At 26.2% G+C, this 25974-nt stretch overlaps 1 protein-coding gene across 3 annotated transcripts in view; it reads right to left on the bottom strand.

The window, feature by feature from the left end:
• LOC117167003 (serine protease snake-like) overlaps positions 1-25974 on the bottom strand; it is a 61692-nt gene that overhangs the window by 3180 nt on the left and 32538 nt on the right. Inside the window, exons 1-4 of one of the 3 annotated variants that reach the window (XM_033351542.1) lie at positions 21873-22030; positions 6885-7130; positions 3270-3537; positions 2462-2718 (exon numbers count right to left, since the gene is read on the bottom strand). In XM_033351542.1, coding sequence (XP_033207433.1) covers positions 2462-2718; positions 3270-3537; positions 6885-7130; positions 21873-21915 — 814 coding nt within the window. In that variant the 5' untranslated portion in view covers positions 21916-22030. Of the gene's footprint in view, positions 1-2461; positions 2719-3269; positions 3538-6884; positions 7131-18321; positions 19460-21872; positions 22034-24719; positions 24980-25974 lie in introns of those variants that run through there. The other 2 variants (XM_033351543.1, XM_033351541.1) reach the window with 2 other exon arrangements.

Genomic DNA, 25974 nt, shown 5'->3' with positions numbered 1-25974 from the left:
GAAAATTTAACATTTTGGATAAAATTTTTCTACTTTATTGATTGAAAATCTTTCTTGGGTAGCAATGCAACAGTTTGGTTAAAAATCAAGCTGTTTTGGTTGAGATTTTTACTATAACCTTGAAAATTTGTCTAATTTGGTTGCCTTCAACTGGTTTTGGTTAAAAATTTTAGTCTTTCTTAGTTGAAATATCAACTATTAATTCTTCATTTAAAATTCATCTTTATTTTTGGTTCAAATTAAACTACGTAGTGTAGAATGGAACTATTTTCTCAAAAAGTAATTTTTCGACTTTATGATATATTATTTTTGTTCAAAAGACATTTCTTTGCGTGAAGATTTGACCATTTTGTTAAAATTATTTTTCTTTTTGTTGAGTTTTTTTTTCTCTTGGTAAAAAATCAATTCAAGCAATATTTCTTTGCTATTCCATTTAAAATGCAAAATATATCTTTTTTAGTTAAAAATTCATTTATCTGGTTAAAATTTGTAATATTTTATTGAAAATTCGTGTATTTTGATGAAAATTAATCTTTTTTTGTAGAAAATTAAATCAATATTTAATTTTCTTGATTAAAAAATCATGTTTTTGGTTCAAAATTTGGCTATTTTATTACAAATTAATTTTTTTATACTGTTTTGAGTTTAAAATGTATCATTTTCAGTTGGAAATTCATGTATTCTGTTAGAAATTCATCTTCCTTGTTAGAAAAGTAGCCTCATATTCAAAAAATTCAGTTTTGGTACCAAATTTGTTCTTTATTTTGTTGAAAACTTAATTATTTTATACTTGGTTTTCAAAATTGATCTTTTTGGTTGAAAAATCAACTATTCGGTTAAAAATGAATTTTTTCGTAGAAAATTAATGTTTTAGCCTTAAAATTCATCAATTATGGTGTAAATTAACTTGTTTGGTAACAAAAATATTTTTTGATTGATACTCAACCGTTTTGTTTGATATTTGCCTTTTTGGCTTGAAAATTCAATATTTCAGATGACATTTTGCCACCAACTGAAGAATCTTTCTTGGTTGAAAATTAAACTATATATTGTTAAAAATTCCTCTTTTTTGTTTGAAAATTAGTTGTTTTAAATGAAAATTTAATAATTCCATTTTTGGTTCAAAATTGAGATTTATGAGTTGTAAACTCAACTATTTGTTTGAGAAATAACGGATTTTGTTTAAAATTCGTTCAAAATTCAAAATTCCTTTAAAAATTACAATATTTGTTTGAATATTTATATATTTTTTAAATTCATTTTTTGTATTGAAAATTTTTGTTTTTGCTGAAAATTTGAATATTTCTTTTTTTCCTGAAAGTTTATCTTTTGTGTTGGAAATATAATCTTCTTGGCTAAAATTTATTTTTTTAAATAAAAAATGTAATTTAATTTTTTGTTGAAAAATGATTTTTTCCAGTTGAAAATTGAACTATTTGGTTGAAATGTCGACTTTTGAGGTAAAATATTGATTTTCTTGGTGACTACTTCATCTTTTTGGTTGAAAATTTATTTCTTCGGTTGAAAATTGAACTTTTAGGTTTAAAAACCTTTAATAATTACAATATATAGTTAGAAATTCATGTATTTTGTTAAAAATTTATCTCCTTGTTTGAAAATTTGTCTTTTTGATTGAAAATATAATTTTTTATTGAAAATTTAACTATATCATATTTTACTAGAATTTGATCTTTTTCTTAGAAATTTTATTTTCTTAGTTAAAAGTTCATCCGTTTGGTTAAAAATTGAACCATTTTGTAGAAAATTTATTTAATTTGGTTTAAAAATATTTTTTTCCGGCAAACTTAACTATTCTATTTCAAGTTGAAAAATTATTATCTCGTTTAGGTGAAAATTCAACTATGCTGCTAATTTTTTTTTGTAGAAAAGTTATCTTTTTTGTTAAACATTCAGTTTTTTGGTTGAAAACTCAACTGTATTTTGTTGAAAATTCGTTTTGGTTGGGTTGAAAATTTATTTTTCTAACTGAAAATTTCACAATATTATTTTTTGGTTAAACATTTCTCTTTTTTAGTTGAAAATTTAAAAATTTATCTTTAGATGAAAATTGTACTATTTTGTTCAAAATACGCTTTTTGTTTTCGTTAAAAAAAATGATTCTAATTAAAAAATGATACATTCTATTTTTGGTAAAAAATTTATTTTTTTAGTTAGATATTCATGTATTTTATTAAAAATTCGTTTTTTGTGGTAGAAAATTCACCGTTAAATTGCAAATTGCACTATTTGTTTGAAAATTCAGCTATTTTGTTGTAAAATAATCTTTTTTTTATTGAGAATGAAATTATTTGGTATATAACTTATATATTTGTGTTGAAAATTAAAAACGCGTAAATCATGTCTGCGTTACATAAACATTTTGTTGCATCAGCTAAAATTAAGGGAAAGTGAGGGAATTTCGAAATTGGAATTTTGTAGCAACCCTGTAAAAAATACTTACACCAGTCTGTAACACCCCAACCGGCAGCAATGACTGAAGAAGGTATCACTGGAGTAGTTGGTAAACAAGCTGGCCTAACGAATTCATCAAATGTAACTGACCAATCCAATCTGAGAAGAGCAATATCATGATATTGAGAAGGTGGTCGATAATTAGGATGCCTAATAATCTGGACGACATTTCTTTCTTGAGGCCTAGCCAAATCGTCTGTTCTTTTTAAATTTAGATCTCCAACTCGGACTTTCCTTGCTTCGCCCCTAAAAATATAATAATGCATTTGAAAAGGTTTTTTGATTCGTAATTTGATTTACAAACCAAAAAATGAGCCGTTGTGGGACGCCAGGCAGAAATGATAACTTTAGATGATGCAAATTAGAGTCGTTTTTCTTGAAACTCTTTCAACTTAAAAAACAGTTTTTAATGCATTTATAATTACATAACACTTCAGTAAACACACAAAAAATCGAAAATCATTTTATGCACGTGTACGAATCACGATCTTCAAGTATAGCGCATTTCGCTATATATATATATATATATATATATATATATGAGCGCATGCCGCTATACACTGCTAATACTGTTAGATTCTCAAAGTGAGTGTGAGATGAAAGGATGGGGAGAAAGAGGGGGGACAAGCGGAAGAAGCGAAGGACAGATAGAGAGGGAGAGGGATGAAAAGAATCAGTCAGTGGGAGAAGCGAAGGAGAGATAGAGAAGAGGAAGCGTTACCCTCGTCGAAGCGTAACCCAGTTTTGCGAGTTCACACCGTGCCATAAGCAGTTATCACTCAAAAAATAAGTAGTACCAATCGCGTGTGCTAGTACAATGCGCCGCTGTTAAGACGAATATTTCAGAAACTAAAGTGCCACCACATTGCCATTTGATTCCTTCGGGCCCAGCGTCATATCCAATTGCAGCCATGTGAGGAAATTCTGTTGGGTCGGCTTCAATTCCACCGACTATTAATTTGTCCGAATTATTTGCACAAAAAGATGCATTGACGTGGTTTTGATTAATAAGCGAATCCGGAGATTGTTGCATCTGATAAACTGCTTTCGAATATTCAGTACACACTTTCCGTAGAAAATAAATAATTAAAAATTATGAATGAACTGAAATTAGAATTAACAGAGATCACAGCGGTTTAGTACAATTTTAGTTAAAAAGGGGAATAAGAGGGTACCCTCTAGCAGTAGCGCCTTTACTTAAACAGGTTTTGTAGTCATTTTTGTATTTTAAAATTTGTTTAAAAATGTTGCTTGTTTAAAAGTCGGCTGAAAACTTCCCCACTTTCTACTGATAAAAATACTGCAGAAAAAACTTTGAAAAATTCAAAAATTGGACAATAATGAAACAGAATTGAAGAATACTCATGTTTGAATTTTTGTAAATGTATGTTTATCAGTATATATATTTTGATTCCTTATTCTCTTCAATTTTTAGGGTTGAAGGGAAATTTTAGGTTGGCAAGTGAGGGCAAATTACGAGAGAGGGAGAGGAATAAGTAGAGAAAAATAGATGAAGTGAGGGGAGATGAAACGGTGGGAAGTAGGAGAAATAAAGGGAGGTGAAGTGAAGGAATTGAGGGGAAATAAGTGGTGTTGAAGTAGGGAATTGAAGAGAAATCAGGGAAGAAGAAGTCGAGGACAGTGGAACGAAAATAAGTTGTTGAAGTAGGGAAGAGAAGTAGAAAAAAGGAGGGGATTGGTGTAGGGGGAGTGAGGAGAGAAAACTTAGGGCGCGTAGGGAAACAAGGGAAAGGAAAGTAGGAGTAGTCGGGGAAATTAGGGGAGGGAAAGTAGGAGAAATAAGGGAGGTAGTTGAATCGAGGGGAAATCTGGGATGTAGAAGTAGCAGAATGGGATTGTTAGTTGGGGAAGTGAGACAGGGGAAATAAGATAATGTTGGGGATAGGGGAGTAAAGGTGAGAGGGGAGATTTATGTTTTTGTGAGTAAGCTAGAAAGAAAAAAAAGAAAAAAACAAAATTGTTAACTTTCTAACGTAATATTTATAAATTTTAAAAAAACTTTCATGTTTATTCAAACTTTTATTCTTTAGTCTCTAAATAATTATAGTTGTTTATTTAATGATTGCTGACTTCGTAGCCTTTTGCCTGTATCCCTCTTTTCTCCTTTTTATCGTTTTTCCACTTAAACGCGAATTGAATAAGTAGAACCCAATAAGAAAATCCAACTATTTTTAGTTAAAATTTCATTCTTTTTTTAAATCAAAAAGTCTACGGCGTATTGTATTTTTGATTAAGAACTCATCTTTTTGATTAAACATTTTCGGATTTTTTTTTAATTCCACAATTTTGTTTAGAAAGTCATCCTTGTAGGTTAAAAATGTAACTGTTTTGTTGAAAATTCACCTTTTTAGGTTGAAAATTAAACTACTATTTGGTTGAAGAATAACTTTTTTTTGAACATTCATATTTTCGTGTTGAAAATGTAACTGTTTTGTAGAAAATTCACCTTTTTCTTTTGGAAATTTTACAGTTTGGTTAGAAAAGTTTATCTCTTCTGACTGAAAAATCTTTCATGGTAAAAAACTCATCTTTTTGGTTCAATTTGCTTGTTTTTTATTCAAAAATAAAATATTTTTTAGTTGAGCATTATTATTATTTATTTGATTGAAAATTCAAAAATGTTGGGAAGAAGTCATCTTTTTTGTTATAAATTGAACTATTTTGGTATAAAATTTAACTATTTGGCGACATTAAAATATTTTTGATTAAATTTAAAATATTTTATTGGTAATAAATTAATTACCTGGCTCAAATTTGAACTCGTTTGTAAAAAAATGCATTTTTTTGTTGATTCATAATTTAGTTAACAATTCATCTCCTTGGTTCAAAGTTCATTTCATTCTTTGGTTTAAAATTAATGGTTTTAACTGAAAATATAAGTATTCCATTTTTGGTTAAAAATATATGTTTTTTAGTTAAGAATGAAACTATTTGATTATAAACTCATGTTTTTTGTTGAAAATTCGACATTTTATTTTAAAAATTTATTTGGTTGAATATTTAATTATTTTATTGAAAATTCAACTGTTTCAGTAAAAAGTTATCCTTTTTGATAAAATATTTAACAATTTTGGTAGAAAATTCAACAAGAAAATAAAAAGAATTTGTTGAATTTTTAACCAAGAATGAAACATCTTTCTTGGATAAAAATTCAACCACTTTTTTATGCGAAAAATAATTTTTCTAGCCGTTAAACCCCATTTTTGGTTGAAAAGGTATGTTTCTTTAGTTACATATTCAACTATTTGGTTGAATATTGTTGTATTTTGTTAAAAAATCATTTATTTCGGTTAGAGATTTTTTGTCTAGTTGAAACTGTAATTATTTTGTTATATTTTTTTTCTGTTTAAAAAATTAATCTTTTTAAACGAAAAATGTAATTATTCCTTTTTTTATTGAAATTTCATCTTTTTTCGTAAAAACTTCATTTCTTTGTTTAAAAATTAAACTATTTCCTTTAAAAATTTGATTTTTTGGTTTAAAAAAATTTCAATGAAAAGTTTAATTAGTCTACTTTTGGTTGAAATTTTCTCTTTCTTAGGTGCAAAATTCAACTATTTGGTTAAAAAATTAACAATTTTGTTGAAAATGAGTGTTTTTTGGTTGAATTAAACTATTTGTTATTTACAGTTAAAATTATGGGTTAAATATTCATTTCTTTCGTTGCATATCGAACTTTTTCTTTCAAAATTCATCTTTTTTGTTGGCAACTTAATATTTTTGGTAGAAAATTCATCTCTTTGTTTCAAAATGTGGCTACTTTTTTGAAAATTCGTCTTTTTGGGTTGAAAATTAAACAATTTAATTCAATTTTTGTTTTGCTGTAAAATATTTGTTATTTACAAAATCAACACATTTGTTGAAATTTCGTCTTTTTAAACGAATCCAACTGTTTTTAAATTAAAATTAAAATTTTAATGCTTAAAATTCAACAGTTTTGTAGATAATTTTTTTTCGCCTAAAAATTCAACATTTTGGTTCAGTTTTTTTTATTTCTTGACTGAATTTTGTTATTGTTTAAACGTGAATAAATTGGTTAAAAAACCATTGTTTGGTAGAAAATCAATCTTCATGGTAGAAATGTCAACTACTTGGTTACAAATTTTATTTAATAATTATTAAAATTATATTTGACATATTAGGTATTTGAAGCCTTTCAAATTAAATTTAATATCAATAAATAAATTAATTATTTTGAGAATGAATTGTTAGAGGTTTCTTCGCTGTTAACGATGTCCCTCAAATCTACAAAATTAGTCAATAAATCGTGTAGGAAATATTTGAAAATGATGTCACAAAAAAAGGATCCCTTACAAAGATTTGGTGAAAAGGAGGATGGACTGTGATCCCTGAATTGCAGTGAAATTTGAAAAATATTTAAAACAATTTACTTCTTTCAGCGATTCGATTACTTGCAGGGAACGTAGGCCTTTCCGGCGGATATGTCGGTGGCCTCACTGTCGCAGTGGGTGGTTGAATCGTTCCACCCGGAGGACAACATATGATTGGATCATTAATTGTTGCAAACCCGCACGTCATTTGTGGAGGCTTACCTTGCACAAGCTCCTGTTCAACTACAGGACAATCTTTTACCATTAAACAGGTGCCCGAAAATGTATTTGCTCTGCAAAAATCACCTGCAACATAATTAAAATATCTTACACAGACTATAATAATTAATGTTTTTTTTAATCGAAAAAAGGGTTTCATTGTTTTAAAATTTGTATATAGACAGCAGACTGGACACTCATGACTCAAAAAAAGTTCCAAGTCATTTTCTGGATTTTGAAAGGTGTCTACTCAAATCCTAGAAGAAAATTCAATAATTCCAGGTTTTTCCCAAGTATCCCTACATTTTGCCAGCTATAATTTTTCCTGATACGAAGCCATTCTTCTGTTCCCACTCTTATTTTTTTGTATTCCTCTTTTTCCCCTATTTTCAAGGAACTTTCCCTTTTTCTTGTTTTTCCACTTAATTGCTAACTGAAATAATAGATCCCAAAAATAAAATATTTTGATTGAAAATTTAACTATTTTGTTAAAAGGTCGCCTTTCTGGACCAGAAATTTAACTGTTCTATTGAAAATTTATATTTTTTAGTAGTATATTGTAAAATTCTTTTGTTTTTATTGAAATTTCATCGTTCTTGCTTCAAAATGAACTTTTTTTTAAAGGTAATCTTCATTGGTCGAAAATACGACTGCTTTGTTGATCTTTCGTCTTTTTGGATAGAGAATTCGTCATCTTTATTGAAAATTAAACTTTTATGGTGAAAGTTTCATCATTATTGGTTGAAAATTTTTTAGTTGAAAATTTAATTATGTGGTTAAAAATTAACTTTTTGTTGAAAATTCATATTATCATTGAAAATTAAACTATTTTGTCGAAAATTCATCTATTTTACTTAAAATTACCATTATTTTGAAGATATTTTTTATTTGGTTAAGAATTCAACTATTTTGTTGATAATTCGTCTTTTTGGATATAAAATTCATCCTTTTTATTAAAAAGTCATCTTTTTTAGTGCAAATGTTTTCTTTCTTGGTTGAAAATTAAATTTTGTCTGAAAATTTATTTTCTCTCCCTGGAAGTGCAATTATCTTGCAGAAAATTATACTATTTTGGTTGAAAATTAATTTGGTTGTTGAATCTTCAACAACTTGGTTAAAAATTCAACTAATTTTTGTAATAATCATCTAATTTGCATATCCCAAGTGATCCTTGGAATGTCCCAATTTTATATGTTAAGGATGTTCCCAAGATATCCCAATTCCATAATTTAGTATATTACTGGAAATTTAGATGTATCTACTGTCAATTATATTTATATTTAATCGTTTCAATAAAATAAGATATAATTTAACAATATTAGGTATTTTTCCGGAGAAGTTTCCATTTCCGGAGAAAGAAAATCCGTATTTTTTCAAAATTCGAATGTTAACACGTTCCATCGCGCACTTCAAAATCTCATTTAATTAACATGGGGAAATTTTGAATTTTCGAAAAATTGAACTCATGTTCCAAGGTTTCATCGAAACGTGCCAAGTTCTTTAAAGATTTAAAAGGATCGTGTACGAAATAAACCCATATTAATAACGTCTTTTTCATACAAATCATTACTAATGGACCATTTTAATACTTACCATGAACTTTTAAACAATTTTCAATTGTTTAAACAAATTAAATTGTTTAAAAAATTATTTATTCCCAACAAATGTAAAAAAATAATCATATTTTCTGATTGAAATGTAATTTTTTGTCATTTTTTGGAGTAGTTAACGTTTCTAAAAACGTGATGTATTTATTTAAATAATTATTTATTGTCTGTTTTCAAAATTTCTAAAAATTGATACAGAGGTGTCAACTTTCTTTTTAAATTAATATTCTATGCTACGTTCGGTTCACTAATTACATAATTTTGATATATTTCTTTTAATTTTTCATATATTTTAATTTATTTACACAATCTTTATTTGCTCAAGCAGTTTCGATAGCTATTCTAGTATTCGATAGCTGAATAAATGAAATGAAATACAACATATACATTTATGTTTCTGACTGTATAGTATATAGAAATAATACATTTACCAGTTTTTTATTGTTTCGACAGATATAATTTTGTTTAAATAATTTTTTTTCCAAAAATACTTTTAGATCGTAATTAATTGTATGTCTTCTATTTTATTTAATTTTTTTTAGCTATCGAAAAAAACTGCTTGAGCAAATAAAGATGGTTTAAACAAATAAAAATTTATAAAACATTAAAAGAAATGTATACAAATAATGTAATTATTCAACAAAACGTAGCATGGAATACTAATTTAAAAAGAAAGTTAATATCTCTGGTTCAATTTTTAGAAATTTTGAAAATAGACAATAAATAATTATTTAAATAAATACATAATGTTTTTAGGAAAGTTTACTACTCCAAACAATAACAATCAATTAAATTTCAATCAGAAAATACGATTATTTTTTTACATTGATTGGGAATGAATAATTGTTTAAATAATTTACATTTGTTTAAACAATTGAAAATGGTTTAAAAAGTCATAGTAAATATGCATACTACCCATTAGTAATTATTTGTATGAAAAAGACGACGGAAATTGATCAAAAGTAACAATAATGCGTAAAAATGTAGTTTTTTGGTCATATTTGGGGTGCTGCGGGGAGGGTGGTGGTGGGCTGCAAATAAAAGTTATTAGTAGTGTTTTTTTTCGAAGACACTCCTCTTCAATCCCTAAAAAACTTGGCACTTTTCGATGAAACCCTGAAACATGAGTTCAATTTTTCGCAAATTCAAAACTTCCACATGTTAATTAAATAAGATTTTGAAGTGCCCGGTGGCACGTGTTAGTATTCGAATTTCGAAAAAAAATTACGGATTTTCTTTCTCCGAAAATGGAAACTAGGGGGGGGGGGTGCCCTCTAGCTTGAAAAGCGTTTTTTGGACCACCCTAAAGTGACACAATTATAATCGACATTTATATTATACAAACCAACGCGGTACATATTAGTTTGATTGTTTTTTGATCATAACAACTGATTTTGCCATTGAAAAGTACGATATCTAAACTGCGCAATTTAGATTTTACAGATAAAATAACAGCCAACTTTTAGATTTTTCGAAAATTACTTGTTTTTTATTGTAAGCAGGCTGTCATTTATTATGAAAATTATTCGTGGTAATAGTTTTTTGCTAATTATACTGAGATAGGATTTAAAAACAAACCGAATATTCGAGATTTGTAAAAGTGGTTTTTTCTCAAACTGATGTTTGTGAAACTTGATGTTTTCAGGCATTATACATATTTTAATAAATTTGCATTTCCCAAAAATTGCATTCCACTGCCAAAATTGTGTTGTGAGGGTTAATTTCTTTGTTTGAAAATTCAATTTTTTTGTTAAAAAGTCAACTTCTTTTGTTGAAAATTCATCCTTACAGTTTGAAAATCTTAAAGAGTCATCTTTTTTGGTTGAAAATTCAACGGCTTCGTTGCTCATTTGATTTTTTTGACAGAAATATGGACCTTTTTTATTGAAAATTTGACCTTTTTCATTGAAAATTCATCGTTTTTGTTAGAAGTGTCACCCTTCTTGGTTGAAAATCAGTTGAAAATTAACTTTTTTATAACACGGTTCTTTTAAGTTGAAAATTGAATTGTTTTGTAGAAAATTCGAAAGTTTTGTTGAAACGGCGTTCTTTTCTTTCAACTAATTTGTTAGAAATTCTTCTATTTTTGTAGAACATGTTTTGTGGTTATAAATTCAGCCATTTTGTAAAAATAAATTGTTGGGTTAAAAATAAACTTTTTCAGTCAATTCATATTTTTGATTTTTAAATTAAACGATTTGGTTAAAAATTCAGCCATATTTTCGAAAAAAATTTTAATATGCTTAAAATATTGATTATTTTTTTCAAAATTCTTCTCATTTGTTGAAAATTCCTCTCTCTTGATAGAAAATATTTTTGGATTAAAAATATGCCTTCTTTTGTTGAAAATTCATCCTTGCTGTTTGAAAATCCAACTCATTGGATAAAAATCCAACTACTTTATTTAATTTTAATTTTGTTGAAAATATAACTATTTAGTTGAATAATCGTTTTTTTTTGTGGGTTGATAATTCAACTATTTGGTTGAAAATGAACTTTTTTTTTAAGAATTCCTATTTTCGTGTTGAAAATTCCACTGTTTTGTAGAAAATTCACCTTTGTTGCTGAAAAATTCAACAATGTAGTGAAAACTTCAACTATTCAGGTGAAATCTAACTTTTTTGTTGAAAATTCATATTTACTAGTTGAGAATTCAATTGTTTTTTTTTTTTAAATTCGTCCTTTTCGGTTTGGTTTTGGTAAAAATTCATCTTTTTTATTAAAATATAAATGTCACCTAAATTAATTTTAATTAAAAAATGTATTCCCCTATTTTTGTTCCTGTGATTAGTGAAAATGATAAAAAGAAGTTCGATTTTAAATTTTAGTCTGTGTAAATCTAATACTTTAAAGATACTTTTACAAATTAAAAATATTGTTATTGCATTTTATGATAATTTAAAGTAAACTCGAAAGAATTCCCTGATTTCAGAAAATATTTCATGACAGTTCCTGTTTTTTCCAAGTATTTAAAAATGCCCTACACTTCCAGGTTTTCCAGGTGAACAGACACCCTATTTTTCCCTGGTTTCAAAAATATTGCTTATTTATTTATATAAATTAGTCAAAAATAATTCGCGAATTTTAGAATCTATAACAATTCTAAACTTGAAGAGATTAAAATGGAAAACTAAACATTTATAAAAATTTATAAAAACTCACCAACCGCCATTTGAGAATTACAAACCACAACGAATGAAATAGCAAAAAAAAATAATATAGCCAGGGAATATACTTTAAATTTCACTTTAAAACCCATTTAAATGACTTAATCAAAAAATGCTTTATTAAATTTCTACTTTTCAGAACGCTTCTCCACAATATATTACTTCTGAAACCGCCACTTTTATTACTTGATCATGATTTTGTACCTTACTCGTACTCTTATAATAACTCTTCCACTTCTCTCTTTTAGAATCACAAGGTTGTCGATTACAAATATTTTTATATTTTTCTTATGATCTTATCATACTTTTTTTAAATGCGGACCTGGGCGTCCCAAGGGGAATTCACTACGGTAGAACAAATATTTAAGTGATGAATTTTTAACTAAAATCATTAATCTTTAAAAAGAATAGATGAATTTTAAACCAAACAGGTGCATTTTTAACAAAAGAGTTAAACTTTCAACCAAGTAGTTTTATTTTCAAAAAAAAAAAGAAAAGAATTTTCAACTAAAATGATGAATATTTAACTGGAATATTTGAATTTTTAAACAAAATGATGATTTTTCAAATAAGGAGATTAGTTTTCTACCGAAAAGACGATTTTTTAAAACAAAATATATGAATTTACAACCAAATAGTTGAATTGTCTTAATAAAAAATATCAATTTTTGAGTTAAAAAATTTATTTTCCACACAAAAAAGTCAACATAAGTGATGAATTTCCAACTATAATGATAAATCTTAATTGGAATACCTTAATTTTAAAACAAAGCAATCAACTTTCAAACAAGAAGATTCATTTTCTATAAAAAATACGATTTTTCAACAAAATACATTAACTTTTAACGAAATAGTTGAATTTTAAACTAAAATAGACCAATTTCCAACTAAACAGTTAAATTTTTAATTAAAAAAGATAAATTTTCAACCAAAAATGGAATAGTTACATTTTCAGTTTAAAAAAATTAATTTTCAGCCAAAGATGAATTTTCAATTAAAATAATGAATCTTTTACTATAATAGTTGAATTTTCCACCTAAAAGATGAATTTTCGACCGAAAAAATTAATTTCCACTAAAAAAGATACATTTTTAGCAAACTACATGAATTTTAAACTAAAAAAGATAAATGGTCAACCAAAAGTCTAGGTCTAGGCTGTAAGGGTTAAATGATGGAATATTCCATTGAAATAGTTAAATTTGCAGTTAACAAATAATGTACATCAAAACAAAAAAACATACTAATTAAAAAAAATAGTTCAATTATTAACTGGAATATTTAAATATACATTTAAAAAAATTTCAGCAAAATAAAAATGAATTTTTTACAAAAAATAACTCATTTTTCAACCAAACAAATTAATTCTGAATTAAAATGATGAATTTTCAACGAAACAATTAATTTTTAACAAAAAAGTTTAAGTTTCATTTTAAGTTTAAATTTTCATTCCAAGAAAGAATAATCCTGAACGAAAAATTTAGTAGTTGATATTTCCACCAAAAAATTGGAATTCAGCAAATAAAAGACTTTTCAACATGAGTTGGATTTTCGGCTAAGAAAGATTTTCATGCCAAGAGAGAGAAAAAATTTCCACAGAATTTTGAACGTTCAAGAAAAAAGATATGAATTTTCAACCAAGAAGATTACTTTTCTACCCAAAAAGAACGAACTTTTCAACAAAATTAAGGAATTTCTTATCAGATATTTGAATTTTCAACTGAAAACGATCAATTTTCAACCAAAAATAGAATAATTAAATTTTCAAGTCAAAAAATAATTTCAATGAAACAAATAAACATACTTTCAAAGAAATAGTCAAATGCAGTATTATAAAATGACTTTTAAAAATGAAGAATTATGGCCATTCAATTTTATATTGCAAAAGATATATTAAGTACGTTCTCGAAAAAATTCCATGCTTAAAAAAAAATTCCCAGACATTTCCATACAGTAATATTGAAATATAAATATGATAAAGTATATGACACGTCTTTTGTGCTCACAATGAATCAATCGAACTAAAAACCGAGAGTATAAAACGATTAAAAGATAAAACGACATGTGTGAAAACAGTTGTTTATTTAACATTAAAAATGGAAATACGCACATTATGAAAATATCATAGCAATAAAAATACAAATTTTTGGCATAGGGGAAACCACCCTATATTAGAAAATCATTAATTTAAAACAATAATTAATATAAAGTAATTCATGTAATTTAATCAATAATTACATCGCTATACGTAACGATAAATTAAAATTAGAATTATTTAAGCCATATTTGTTCTTTTAATTAATGATCACCTACTGTAGGTTGGACTCCCCTTTTTCTACATGAAAAACTCTAGTTAAATTCTACTACCATAAAAACTACATATTATTACAAATAAAACTTAAAAACAATTTTGTTTTGCTCAGAAAGAAAGACTAATAAATATTAATGATAAGAGAGACAACGAAATTTGTGAAATCTTATTTCGTCGTAGTACAAGATTTATGATTGTGTAAATTAGGTGTTAATGTTACAAATGTTTGACAAGAGTGTCCCATACAATGTGTACATCTGGTACTTATTAAAGATAAGTTACATAAATACAAATGATTTTTAATCATTTTAACCACAAAAATGTTTGAAAATTATAATTTTTCAATATTTTTATAATTTTTTATTCTAATGATTATCAAAAAAATTTTCATTAATAGATTTGAACAGTATGTAATGGTTTGTTATTAATACTTTTTAACATGTAATCTAGGATGGCCCAAAAAATAAAACTTTCGCATTTCTTTATAACACCCCCCCCCCCATTTTTTTGGGTTCCTCATTTTGTAAATTCCGTCCAAAACGTGAAAATGTTTAAATAAAATATAGGCAGTACATGATATAATGTAAACGCTTCAAAGAATACAAATTCATCATTAGTTCTTAATTCCGACCCTTTGAAATCTTTTCATGGTGCCCCAAAAACTATCCCATGAAAGTATAATAAGGATTTTGCGGAAAATTGCCCACAATTATTACATTTTTCTTATGTTTTTCCATGAATCCTAAAAAATAAGTAAGTTATAAAATTGAATGTGTTTATTAATTAATTTGTAATTGTATAAATAATTTTTATTCATTTGAGCAATTTAACAATATTTCCCTAGAATATCGTGAATTAAGGCATTAATGCATGTTTTGATCTGTTTAAAGAATTTAGAGAAAGAATCTTTTTATTTCATTTTTCTTTGTTGATTATTTAAACAATTTATATTTGTTTAAATCAAATTTTTAATGTAAAAAACCCAGAAAATCGTACTTGGTTACTAGTTCTTTAAACAAGTTTCAAAATTGAAGCCTAAATCTTACTTTTTTCAAATAACTTCTTATTATTTAAACAAATTTTATTTGTTCAAATATTTTATTATCTTATAAGAAATTTTAATTGCTTATTTATTTTAAAACAATTTATAATTGTTTAAAGAAAACTTTTGACAGGAAAAAGGTAGAGAAACACTTTTCTGTCATTTTTTTCAATAAGTTCTATTACTTTTTCCCAAAAATTTAGATTTTTAACCTATTCCTAATTGTTAAGAAAAAAATTTGTTTTCTTAAATATTATGAAATTGCAAATTAAAAGTATTTTCTGAAGGCTAGGTCCTAATTACTCAATATAAACACCTATTTCACCACTTTTGTTATTTTTAATTGTTATTATTTATTCACACTTATGAATTAGGCCATAGCATTTAGAAAATATAATTAATTTGGGTTATTATCAGATAATAAATTTATTATCCAAATAAAAATTGTTCAAATAATAAGAAGTATTAGATTTAGGCTGAACTTTTGAAACTAGTTAAAAAACTAGCAAGAAAGTACGATTTTGTAGATTTTTGATTAAAAAGTTTGATTTAAAGTAAACTAAATTGTTTAAACAACAAAAACATGTAAATAAAAATATACGCTCTTCAAGTTCATTAAATAGACCAAAAAATTCATAAAGTACCCTCTATTCGCGATATTCTATGGAAATAAAACTGTTAAAATACCCCGAAAGGTCTAAAGTCCTATTTTTCAAGATTTGTTTCCTAATATCTGCTATTTTGTAGATTTGTTTCTTAAAGCCCCTTGTTTTCGATTTTCTGTCTCTAAAGTCCCATATTTTTGAAATGTCAAGCCTATAATACCCCATTTTTGAACATTTGTCCCCTAAAGTGCCCTTTTTCAAGATTTGTTTCCTTATATCTCCGATTTTGCAGAATTGTTTCCTAATATCTGCGATTTTCTAGAATTGTTCCTAAATCTCTTTATTTTCAAAATTTGGTCTCTGAGTGCCCTATTTTTTATTTGGTCTTTATTAAATCTTATTTTCAATGATTGATTTTGTTTGATTTATTTTGTTCCTAAAGTCTCCTTTCTCAAGATTTGAATCCTGAAGTGCCTCATTTTCGAAATATGGCCTCTAAGCACCCCCATTTTCAACATTTTTACTTTTAGGTCCCCTACTTTTTAAATGTGGTCACTATAGAATCTATAAACCCTATTTATTTTCTAAAGTTTCTTATTTTCAATATTTGGTCTCTGAAAACCCCCATTTTCAATATTTTGTCAGTTCCCTATTTTTTAAATGCTGTATCTGAAAACCCTATTTTCAAGATTTGGTTTCTAAAGTCCCGTATTTTCAAAATATGTTTCCAGGGTGGTTGCTTGATCAGGAAACCGGAAATTTTCTGAGACCGTGAAAACCCGAGAAATGACCGGGAATTTATTAAATGATTGGGAATTTTACAAATTTTCAGGCGAAAAATCTGTCCAAGTTCGATTTCAACAGTGTTTAAAATAATTAGTTGAATTGGAACCTTCTTCAATTATAATATCATTCAGTTTACAATGCGTTATCCAAAAATATTTGACTTCCAAAATTCTTCATTTTAGATTTTTATTTTTAAGCGTTTATTTTTAAATTAAAGAATTTTAAAGTGCAGTCTTGAAGGCATAAACAATATAAAATTAAAAGAGTTTGAAGTTGAAAATTTTAGATTAAAAATAGTATTATTTAGCAACATTAAATATAAATAAACGAACAAATAATTTTTTTAATGGATCTGTACATCAATTATTAAAACTAAACAATAATTTATTTCGTAAAAAGATTGCCAAATTCGTTCAAATTTGAAGAATTTCTAGATTGTTACTTTTTCAATTCGAAAGTCTTAGTCATTAAAAAATGTAAAGGTGCGATTGGAACTTTATAAACTATTCTCAACTTAAAAATAACTTAATGATAATATATTCGTAACGAATGGCTTTTATTAAATTAAAAATATTGTTTCAGCGTAAATTATTCACTTTTTAACCCATTTAATTCGAAATTTTTTAATTAAGAAAAAGGATAATTTTTTAATATTTAGTAATATTTAACTGTTAATTTAATTCAAGTAAATTGAAGCCAAATATTTAAAAGTAAACAATTTGGAACTTAACTGTTAGTCATAGAAAGCTTTGAATTTGTAAAATTTCGAAAAGCTTTTAAACTTTAAGGGTTAAAATTTGTGTTGTTCTATTAAAAAAATGTTTAATTTCTTAGTGAAATTGTTGAATTTTTATGTAGAAATAATAATTGAACGCTTATTATTCGTAGAAATTTTTTTAGTAATTTTAAGAGACAATTAGAAGTTTTTAAAAGATTCAAAATTAATTTTAAACTTAATATGTCAAGTATTTTAAACAAAGTGTGTGCAAATTTTTTAAAATATCCTTAAAATTTTCCAGGTTCTTCTTTGACAATCCTGGAAATATCTTAAAATCTTTTTAAATATTCTGTTAAAGTAATTTTTCAAAATAAAAAATTATGTTCAATTTTTCTATGAAGATTAAGAAAATGTTTTTATTCTTTTGGAGCCTTTCAAAATTATTAAAAAGCTTCTAAACTTTTTATTTTAAATCTGAAAAAATCTACATTTTGTTTTAAATTAGGTTGTGGGTATTTGCACCGAAATTTCTGTACGAATAGTCGAATTTTGTCGTTACACACACTCCGTTTTAATTATTTAATACCATTTCAAGTTCTAAATTAATTTTAAATCTTTTTAAAACTTCTAAATATCTCTTAAAGTTACTCTATTTTTTTCTACAAATAATAAATGTTAATTTTTATTTATAAATCCAAATTTGAAGAAAGTCTTTTTATAATTCGAAGGATTATCTGAATTATGTAGGAGAAATTCAATTACATTTAAAAGTTATACAGAAGTTCTGAAGAAACTTCAAAAATGATTTTAAATTAAAAATTTTTTTTTAAATGTCTAGGTTTCTCAAGATTTAAAAATAAAATGTTAAATCTTTTCAAGGATGCTTAATCTATTTAAAATGAAAATAATTTAACTTGTAATTTAAGAACTTTTAAGTTTAAAAAATGTAAATTTTAATGTTTCTAGCCTAAAATAACTTTATATAATTTTTAAATTTTTTTAATTTTATTGATCTATTCTTTAATTTAGAGTATTAAGAACATTTAGAATAGAGTTCGATTTTTTTAATTTTATTGACCAGAAAAAATGTTTTCGAGCCAGGGAAAAACCGGGAATTTTTTTTTCAATTTAAACGTTCACCCTGATTTCCCAAAGTCACCCATTTTCAAAATTTAGTTAAGTAAAAATACACGCTCTTTAAGTTCATTAAATAGACCATAACGTTTGTAAACTAAATTGAATTCGCGATATTTGATGGAAACAAAATTGTTGAAATCCTCCTAAAAGGTTTAAGTCTCCTTTTTCAAAATTTGTTTCCTAATAACTGCTATTTTTTAGATTTGTTTCCTAAAGCTCGTTATTATCAAGGTTCTAAAGTTCCTTATTTTTAAGATTTGGTCTCTAAAGATCCCTATTTTCAATATTAGGTCTATGAATTCCCCTTTTTTTAAAATTTGGTCCTTATAGTAACGTATTTCCAAAACTTTCCCTTAAAGTCCTTATTTTCAATATCTGGTCTCTAAAGTTCCTTATTTTCAAGATTTGGTCTTTAAAGTCCCCTATTTCTAATATTTATTTAAATAAAAATATATGCTCTTCAAGTTCATTAAATACACCATAACATTCATAAAATATTCCTAATTTCGCGATATTTTATGCAAATAAAATAGCACTTGCACGTGGTAGTTTTTGACTCTTGAAATCGAGGGTTGGAATGGGGATTGAAATGGGTTTGAAATTAAAAATTAATTATGGATTCGTATTCCTTGAAGAGTTTCCAAAAGATCGTTAAAGTATTGCCTATAATTTATCATACATTTTCACCTTTAGGACGGAGTATACCCATTTTGTTATTCACTTTTTTGGAAACCTAAAAAAATGGGAGCGTGCCGAAAAAAAATTCGATTTCTTTTTTAGTCATCCTAATGTAATCTTCCAAATAACAATTACTTCTCACTTGCATTCTGTTTCACTAATAATACTAATTTAATTTTCTTTAGTGTCATTTAAATTTATCTCTGTCCCCAAATAACACGTTCCAGCCAAGGAAGATAATTGTAAACTTTTGTGTATACGCCAGGTACTGTACTTCCACACAATTTGCCCAGACTTGTAACTCCAACGACGCTGTACATACAATAATGTTCATTATTGTAAATTGAGAGTGGCCCACCGCTATCTCCCTAAAAATAATATGAAAATCAAATCATTCCTTAAAAATTATGTAATAATTTTTAAAATCCTGTTTTTAGCAATGCGCAAATATCTTCGAGTCTCGAAACACTGCATTTTATATATATTTCCAAAAATAAAATTTTGTCACGTTTTAAGTTGTGCTAGACTTGAATTGTTTTTTCCTATCAACTTTTTCTTGGCGGATAAAAAAAGGCAAAATCTAAATAAATTTGTAAGTTCAGCATATCTTTAATTTCAAAAAATCCAAAATTGTGTTTAAGAAAAAAAATGGTTGTTTAAATTTTCTGCCAAATTTTAGTTTCCAAAAAAATTTTCAACACAAAATAGCACAATTCCAGCGCAATTTAGCACAACTCTTTTTAAAAATTTACCAAATGTAGGACTCACAGCCGGTCCCTATATTCCTTATTGTCCCCTTTATTCAGTTTTGGTCTTTACTTTAAATTCTCCTATTTTTAATATTTGATCTCCAAAGTCCCCTATTTTTTAATTTAGCCTCTATACTACCCTATTTTGAAGGCTTGGCCCCTAATGTCTCCTTTTTCGAAATTTATTTATTAAACTCTCCTATTTTTAAATCTCTCTAAAGTCCCTTATTTTCAAGATTTGGTCTCTAAAGTCACCTATTTTCAAGACTTGTTTCCTAAAGTCTTCTATTTTCAATTTTTGGTCTCTAAATTTCCTTATTTTTAGAATTAAGTCCCGATAGTACCCTGTTTTCCAGACTTGCCCCTTAAAGTCCCCTTTTTCAAGATTTGTTTCCCAACGTTTCCTTTTTTCAATATTTAGTTTTTCAAGTTCCCTATTTCCTTAAATTTGGTCCCTATAGTGCCCTATTTCGAGATTTACCATTAAAATCAACGAAAAATATAATATTCGATATTTTACCAAAAAAAAATTCACACAACAAATTCTCAACGAAAAATGTAATAGTTGATATTTCCACAAAAAATCACTTTTATTCAAGAGAATTTGATACACAAATAATATAATTTTTAACCCAAAAAGACTGATTTTAAATTTAAAAACAGACACATTTTCTACAAAACAGTAACTTTTTTAACGAAAGTTGAATTTTACACTAAAAACTATCAATTTTCAATAAAAAGTGGAATAGTTTCTGCAGTAAAAAAATAATTATAACAAAAACGAATTTTGAATGAAATATTTTAATTTTAAACCAATAAAATAAATTTTTAACAAACTAGCTCAACTTTTAACCAAATACTTGTAGTTTTTAACCAAAAAATATAAATTCACAATAAAAAATTGAATTCTTGTATTTTGAACTTAAAACAATCAGTTTTCAATAAAAAATGGCATTGCTAAATCTGCAGTTACAAGAAATAAATAAAAAAGCACATTTTCAATAAAATAGTTAAATCTTAAACGAATAAAATAAAATTGTAACAGATTAGTTTAACTTTCACACAAAAATATGAATTCTCAATGAAGAGTATAATAGTCCAATTAAAACCGATAAATTTTCAGTCAAAAATGGATCCATTAAATTTTTAGTTAAGAAAATTAGTTTTCAAGAAAAAAATATGAGTTTTCAAAAAAAACTTTAATAGTTGAATTTTCAACTAAAACGATAGTTTTTTTAAATTATGCAAAAGAATTATTTTTGAAATAATTAAATTGAGATAAGCAATTCAGAACTTATTAGAAACACTTCATTTAAATTATTTGAAATAATTTTAAGTTTTACATTAATTTTGAATCCTTTTAGAACTTTAAAATATCACTTCAGCTTACTCGATTTTTTTCTAGGAATAATAGGCATTCAATATTTATTTATACATCAAAATTCAACAATTTTAATTAAAAATTAAAAGTTTTGAAATAGAGCAATTAAAATTGTAACGTTAAAAGTTTATATGTTTTGTTTAGTTTTTAATATTTGTTTTCTAATTACTAATTTCAAATAAACAGTCAAATATTTCTAAATATTAAGCAATTTATCTTTTTCTTAATTAAAAAATTTCGAATTTTCCACTTTTAGACTAAAACAATATCCAAAATTTAATAAATTGGAATGTAGTAATTAATAAATAATAATATATTAATAAATATAACTAAATATATTATCAATTAATAAATAATAATTATGAATTTCTTTTGAAGTTATTTAAAATTTTTTAATAGTTTAGTTTCAATCGGGCTTTCATATTTTTTTAACTACTAAGACTCCAATTGAAACGGTTTAATTTTAAACATTGAAATCTTAACACTTTAAAACTTTAAAATGATTCCGAATCGTTTTGTAAAATCAATTTTATTATTATTCACTTGTTAAAACTTAATGTACAGTTCGATTTAAAAAATGATTATAATTTATATTCAAAGTTGATCAAGCAAGATTTTTTTAATTCCAAATTGTCGATTTCAAACGCTTACCTGACACGTATCTTTGTTGACTTCTCCTGCACAAATTTGCCATCTGGACACAATTCCCCGATCGAATGTTGTCCGGTCTCTTTTATAACTCGCTTGACAAATTTCAGTTGGTACTGTAGCAAGTGTCACTTTTAACAAATCATCCGATCCATTCTCCTCGTCTACAGAGAAAAAAGCCAAGATCATTAAAAAAATAAGATTAGAAACATACCTTTTTTAAAATGGGGTTGTTGCATATTTTCAAATATATTTTTTCCCCTATTGCAATTAAAAGAACACTAACAATTCAATATAATTACTTGAGGAATTTAAAAAAAAATAAATTTAAAGTATTTTTCTTCAATGTTTAAAAAGTATACTTTTTAATTTTGTTGCGGGAAGTAAAAAAGAACATTCAGTTTGAAGAGAAAAAACCTAATATTTTAATTACGGCTCACTTTATCTTGCGTAGTTCTGAATTTGAGAAACATAAAATTATTGTTCACTGAAAAATTCAAAGTAGGTGTTTTAATAACATTCTCTATTTTTCTTACCAAATAGTGAAATTTTCAACTAATAAAGATAAATTTTGTACCAAAAATTATATTCATAGCTCCATCTAGTCTGAAAAGACGCTAAGAATTTCTGTTATTCCCGGATGATAATACAGATTCCTTCAAAAATGACAGTTCAATTTTCAACCAAAAATGAAATCATTTAATTTTTAACCAAAGTGATGAGTTTTCAACACAATACATAAATGTCCAACTAAATATTTTAAGCTTTTACTAAAAATGGTAAATTTTCTAATAAAAGACAACTACTTTTTAACAAAATTCTTAAATTTCTACTAGAAAATAAATTTTCAATCAAAACTGGAATAGTGACATTTTCAGATAAAAAAATTGTGTTTCCAATCAAGAAAAGAAAATTTTTCAATAGAATAGTTAATTTTCAGCCATATATATACATTTTCAACTAAAGTAATGAATCTTTAACAAAAAATTTTCTTTTCAACAAAGTAGTATAACTTTGAAGCAAAAAATATGAATTTTGAACTAAAAATTGAAATTCCAAACAAAAAATATTTTAATATTAAATCAAAAACAGTTGAATTTAAACAAAAAAGACGAATTTTAAATAAAATTCTTAGCTTTTTAATAAAAAAATTAATTTTTAATGACAACAAATTTTCAAAAAAAAAAGTTACATTTTAATTGAAATAAATGAATTTGCAACTAAAAAAGAAATTTGTAACCAAAAATGATATATTTCACTTTTCAGTTAAAAATAATTTTAAACTTTAAAACAAGAAAAAAGGAGGTTTGCACGATAAACTATAATATTCAAACAAAAATAATGAATTTTCAACTAAAAAGAATAATTTCTTAAAAGACGTCAATTTTTAAACACAGTTGAATTTTAATCTAAAATGACCAATTTTCATAAAAAGAAAAACGAATTTTTAAAAAATAAGTTAAATTTTCAACCGAAAAATCTGTTTTTTACGAAAAATGAATTGTTTAGCATCAAGATTAATTTTTGACCAAAAGAGAGGAATTTTCAAATAAATACATGAATTTTCATCCAAATGTTTCATTTAAAAAAATGTATTGTCATTTAATTAAAAGTCTCTGGATTCAACCAAAATGGAAGAATTTTCAACCAATTATGTAATATTTCAAATAAAAAAGATAAGTTTTTAACAACAAAAAAATCAGATTAAGTCAAATAATAGATAAATTTTCTTCTAAAGAAAAGAAACTTCAACATATACAATTTTAATTAAAAAAAAGTTGAATTCAAAAAAAGAAGTCGACGATATTCCTACAAAACATTTGGTTGTTGAATGTGAAAATATGGTTTATTTTAGTTTTCGCTATAAAAATAGTAAACTTTGCAAAACATGTATTTTGAAACATTCTCTCAATAAACAATGATTTTCTATGTTTGTGAAATTCAGAACTATGCAAGAAAAGCTGATTCTATACTTAAAAAAATAAAATAATTTATTTTCAAGCTGAATAACTGACACTTTAATCATATTTTACGAATCAAATATAAACTTTTACCAACAATTTGTATAAAAAAGCAATTTTTTATATATTAAATTTGAATTTTCGCAGAACTCGGATCTGAACAGATCACGGGATGAGTGATAAGCTCAACCATTATTCCATTAATATGGTATTGAAGTAAACATAACCTATTTTTATGATTTTTATATAAAAAGTGTTTAAAAAGTATGAAAAGCGCCCCCAAAAAGCGTTAAAAAATCGTAGGATTTCGTTAAAACAGGGATTTTCAAAATCAGATAGTGCGAATGTTCCAAAAGTCGACATGTGGAAGGTCACAAACCTCACCAATTTTTTCGCCAGCAGGATACACCAAATTCTCGCTTTCAGTCACCCCGATTTCAGCCTTCCTAGAACTGCTAGTTCCCTTAGTTTTGCAGGGGAGCAGGTCGAGCGCGATTGTGACATTATATATATACATAGAAATATATTCGAATTGGAAGCGAGTCAGGCGGCCCTCACTGTTTAAGTTTCTGTCCCCTCGAATCAGCCCAAGGCCATTTGAAGGCAACCCCCGACACTGGACTCAAAGCGAGAGTTTGGTGTACTTCGTTAGTCAATTGAGCCACAGAATTCCATTATTTTGATTGGTCCAGCGTTTTGCAGGATGCGATATTTCATACTGACAGAGTTTGAACAGGGTTTTCGATACTTTTTTCTCAAAAGTGAAGTATTAAAAAAATTGTTTAAATGTACTCAAGATTTTAGAATTTTATGCAGTATTTAAAATATATATTATCTGAAATTCATGCAACAACCCCATTAAACAAAAGTTATCAAGGCAGGCTTTTACCTATATCTGTAAGACCCCATCCAGTGGCAATAACTTTTCTAAAAGGAATGTCAGGGAAAATTGGTAAACAAGCAGGTCTCACGTAAGCATCAAATTTGACTGTTTTATCCATTCTGAGTAGAGCAATGTCATGGTATTCTGAAGGTTTACGATACTGTGGATGTATAATTATCTCGGCAATCCTTCTATTTACAGGCTGAGCATCGTCGTTGTTTTTTATTAGGTTTAAATCTCCAATCCTCACCCATTTTGGTTCACCCCTACACAAAATTGATTGATTATTAGAATGATGAGAGACTTTGAAGTTCTTATCCAAATATTTTCGGAAAAATGCCTTGAGATAAAGAAAAGCGTACCCGGTAACAAGCGTGGAATTCAGAAAAATTAAGAATTTGTATTCCTATGAATACGCGATTTTTCCTCCGTCTAAAAATCCCCCAACGGGGACAGAAAAAGTGAAAATTCTATTCCTCTCAATCGACTTAGCAGAATTTAACGAAAGCATTTATTTAACCTATTTTTCATTATTAAATCTTTTTATAACTTATAAATTCGAAAATGCAACAAAGAAATCAATGCAAATGTGTGAATTTCAATAATTTTAACTCTAGAGAAGCCGAGTTGAAATTGGTGAGAATTAAAATTTCAGAATTTACATTCCGCATGAAGGAATTAAAGCAACTTATTGCACATATTTTGTGAACTTATTAGAAGGAACTAAATAAAATCAAAATATCACTACTTCTCAGGAATAAAAAATATCTCTGTGAGGTGCCTTACCGTTACAATTACAAGGAATTAAATATATTGAAAACACGTTCTCTTTGAGAGAATAGAAAACTGTGTGGCGGTCGCTATCAAAGTAGAAGTGAATAAGGTTAGGAGGTATCTTATTCTAATTGTGGCATTTTAGACAGATGGAAAAATCGCGCATTCAAAATAATAGAATAATCTTCACTTTTGCGCTGAAATTTGAAAATATTAATTTTTCTCTATTCTACGCTTATTACCGGGTAGAAAAACATTAATTAATTCAAAACCTGAATTAATAACCAATTTTAAATGGAAAACGTTCTAGCTCGAATCATTTAAAATCCAAATAATGATAGTTAAAGGACAATTTAATTTTTAATCTACAGTTTTTGACCAATCGAATCCAATTTCGACACACATATTCCTTGAGCTCCCAAATATGTCGGGAGATTATAGAGGGGAGTGAGGGCACATATGGTCGGGGAAGATGGGGGGGGGGGGG

This window comes from Belonocnema kinseyi, chromosome 2 (assembly GCF_010883055.1).
Source record: "Belonocnema kinseyi isolate 2016_QV_RU_SX_M_011 chromosome 2, B_treatae_v1, whole genome shotgun sequence".
NCBI classification, from domain to species: domain Eukaryota; kingdom Metazoa; phylum Arthropoda; class Insecta; order Hymenoptera; family Cynipidae; genus Belonocnema; species Belonocnema kinseyi.
This window is presented reverse-complemented; position numbering and strand designations above follow the sequence as displayed.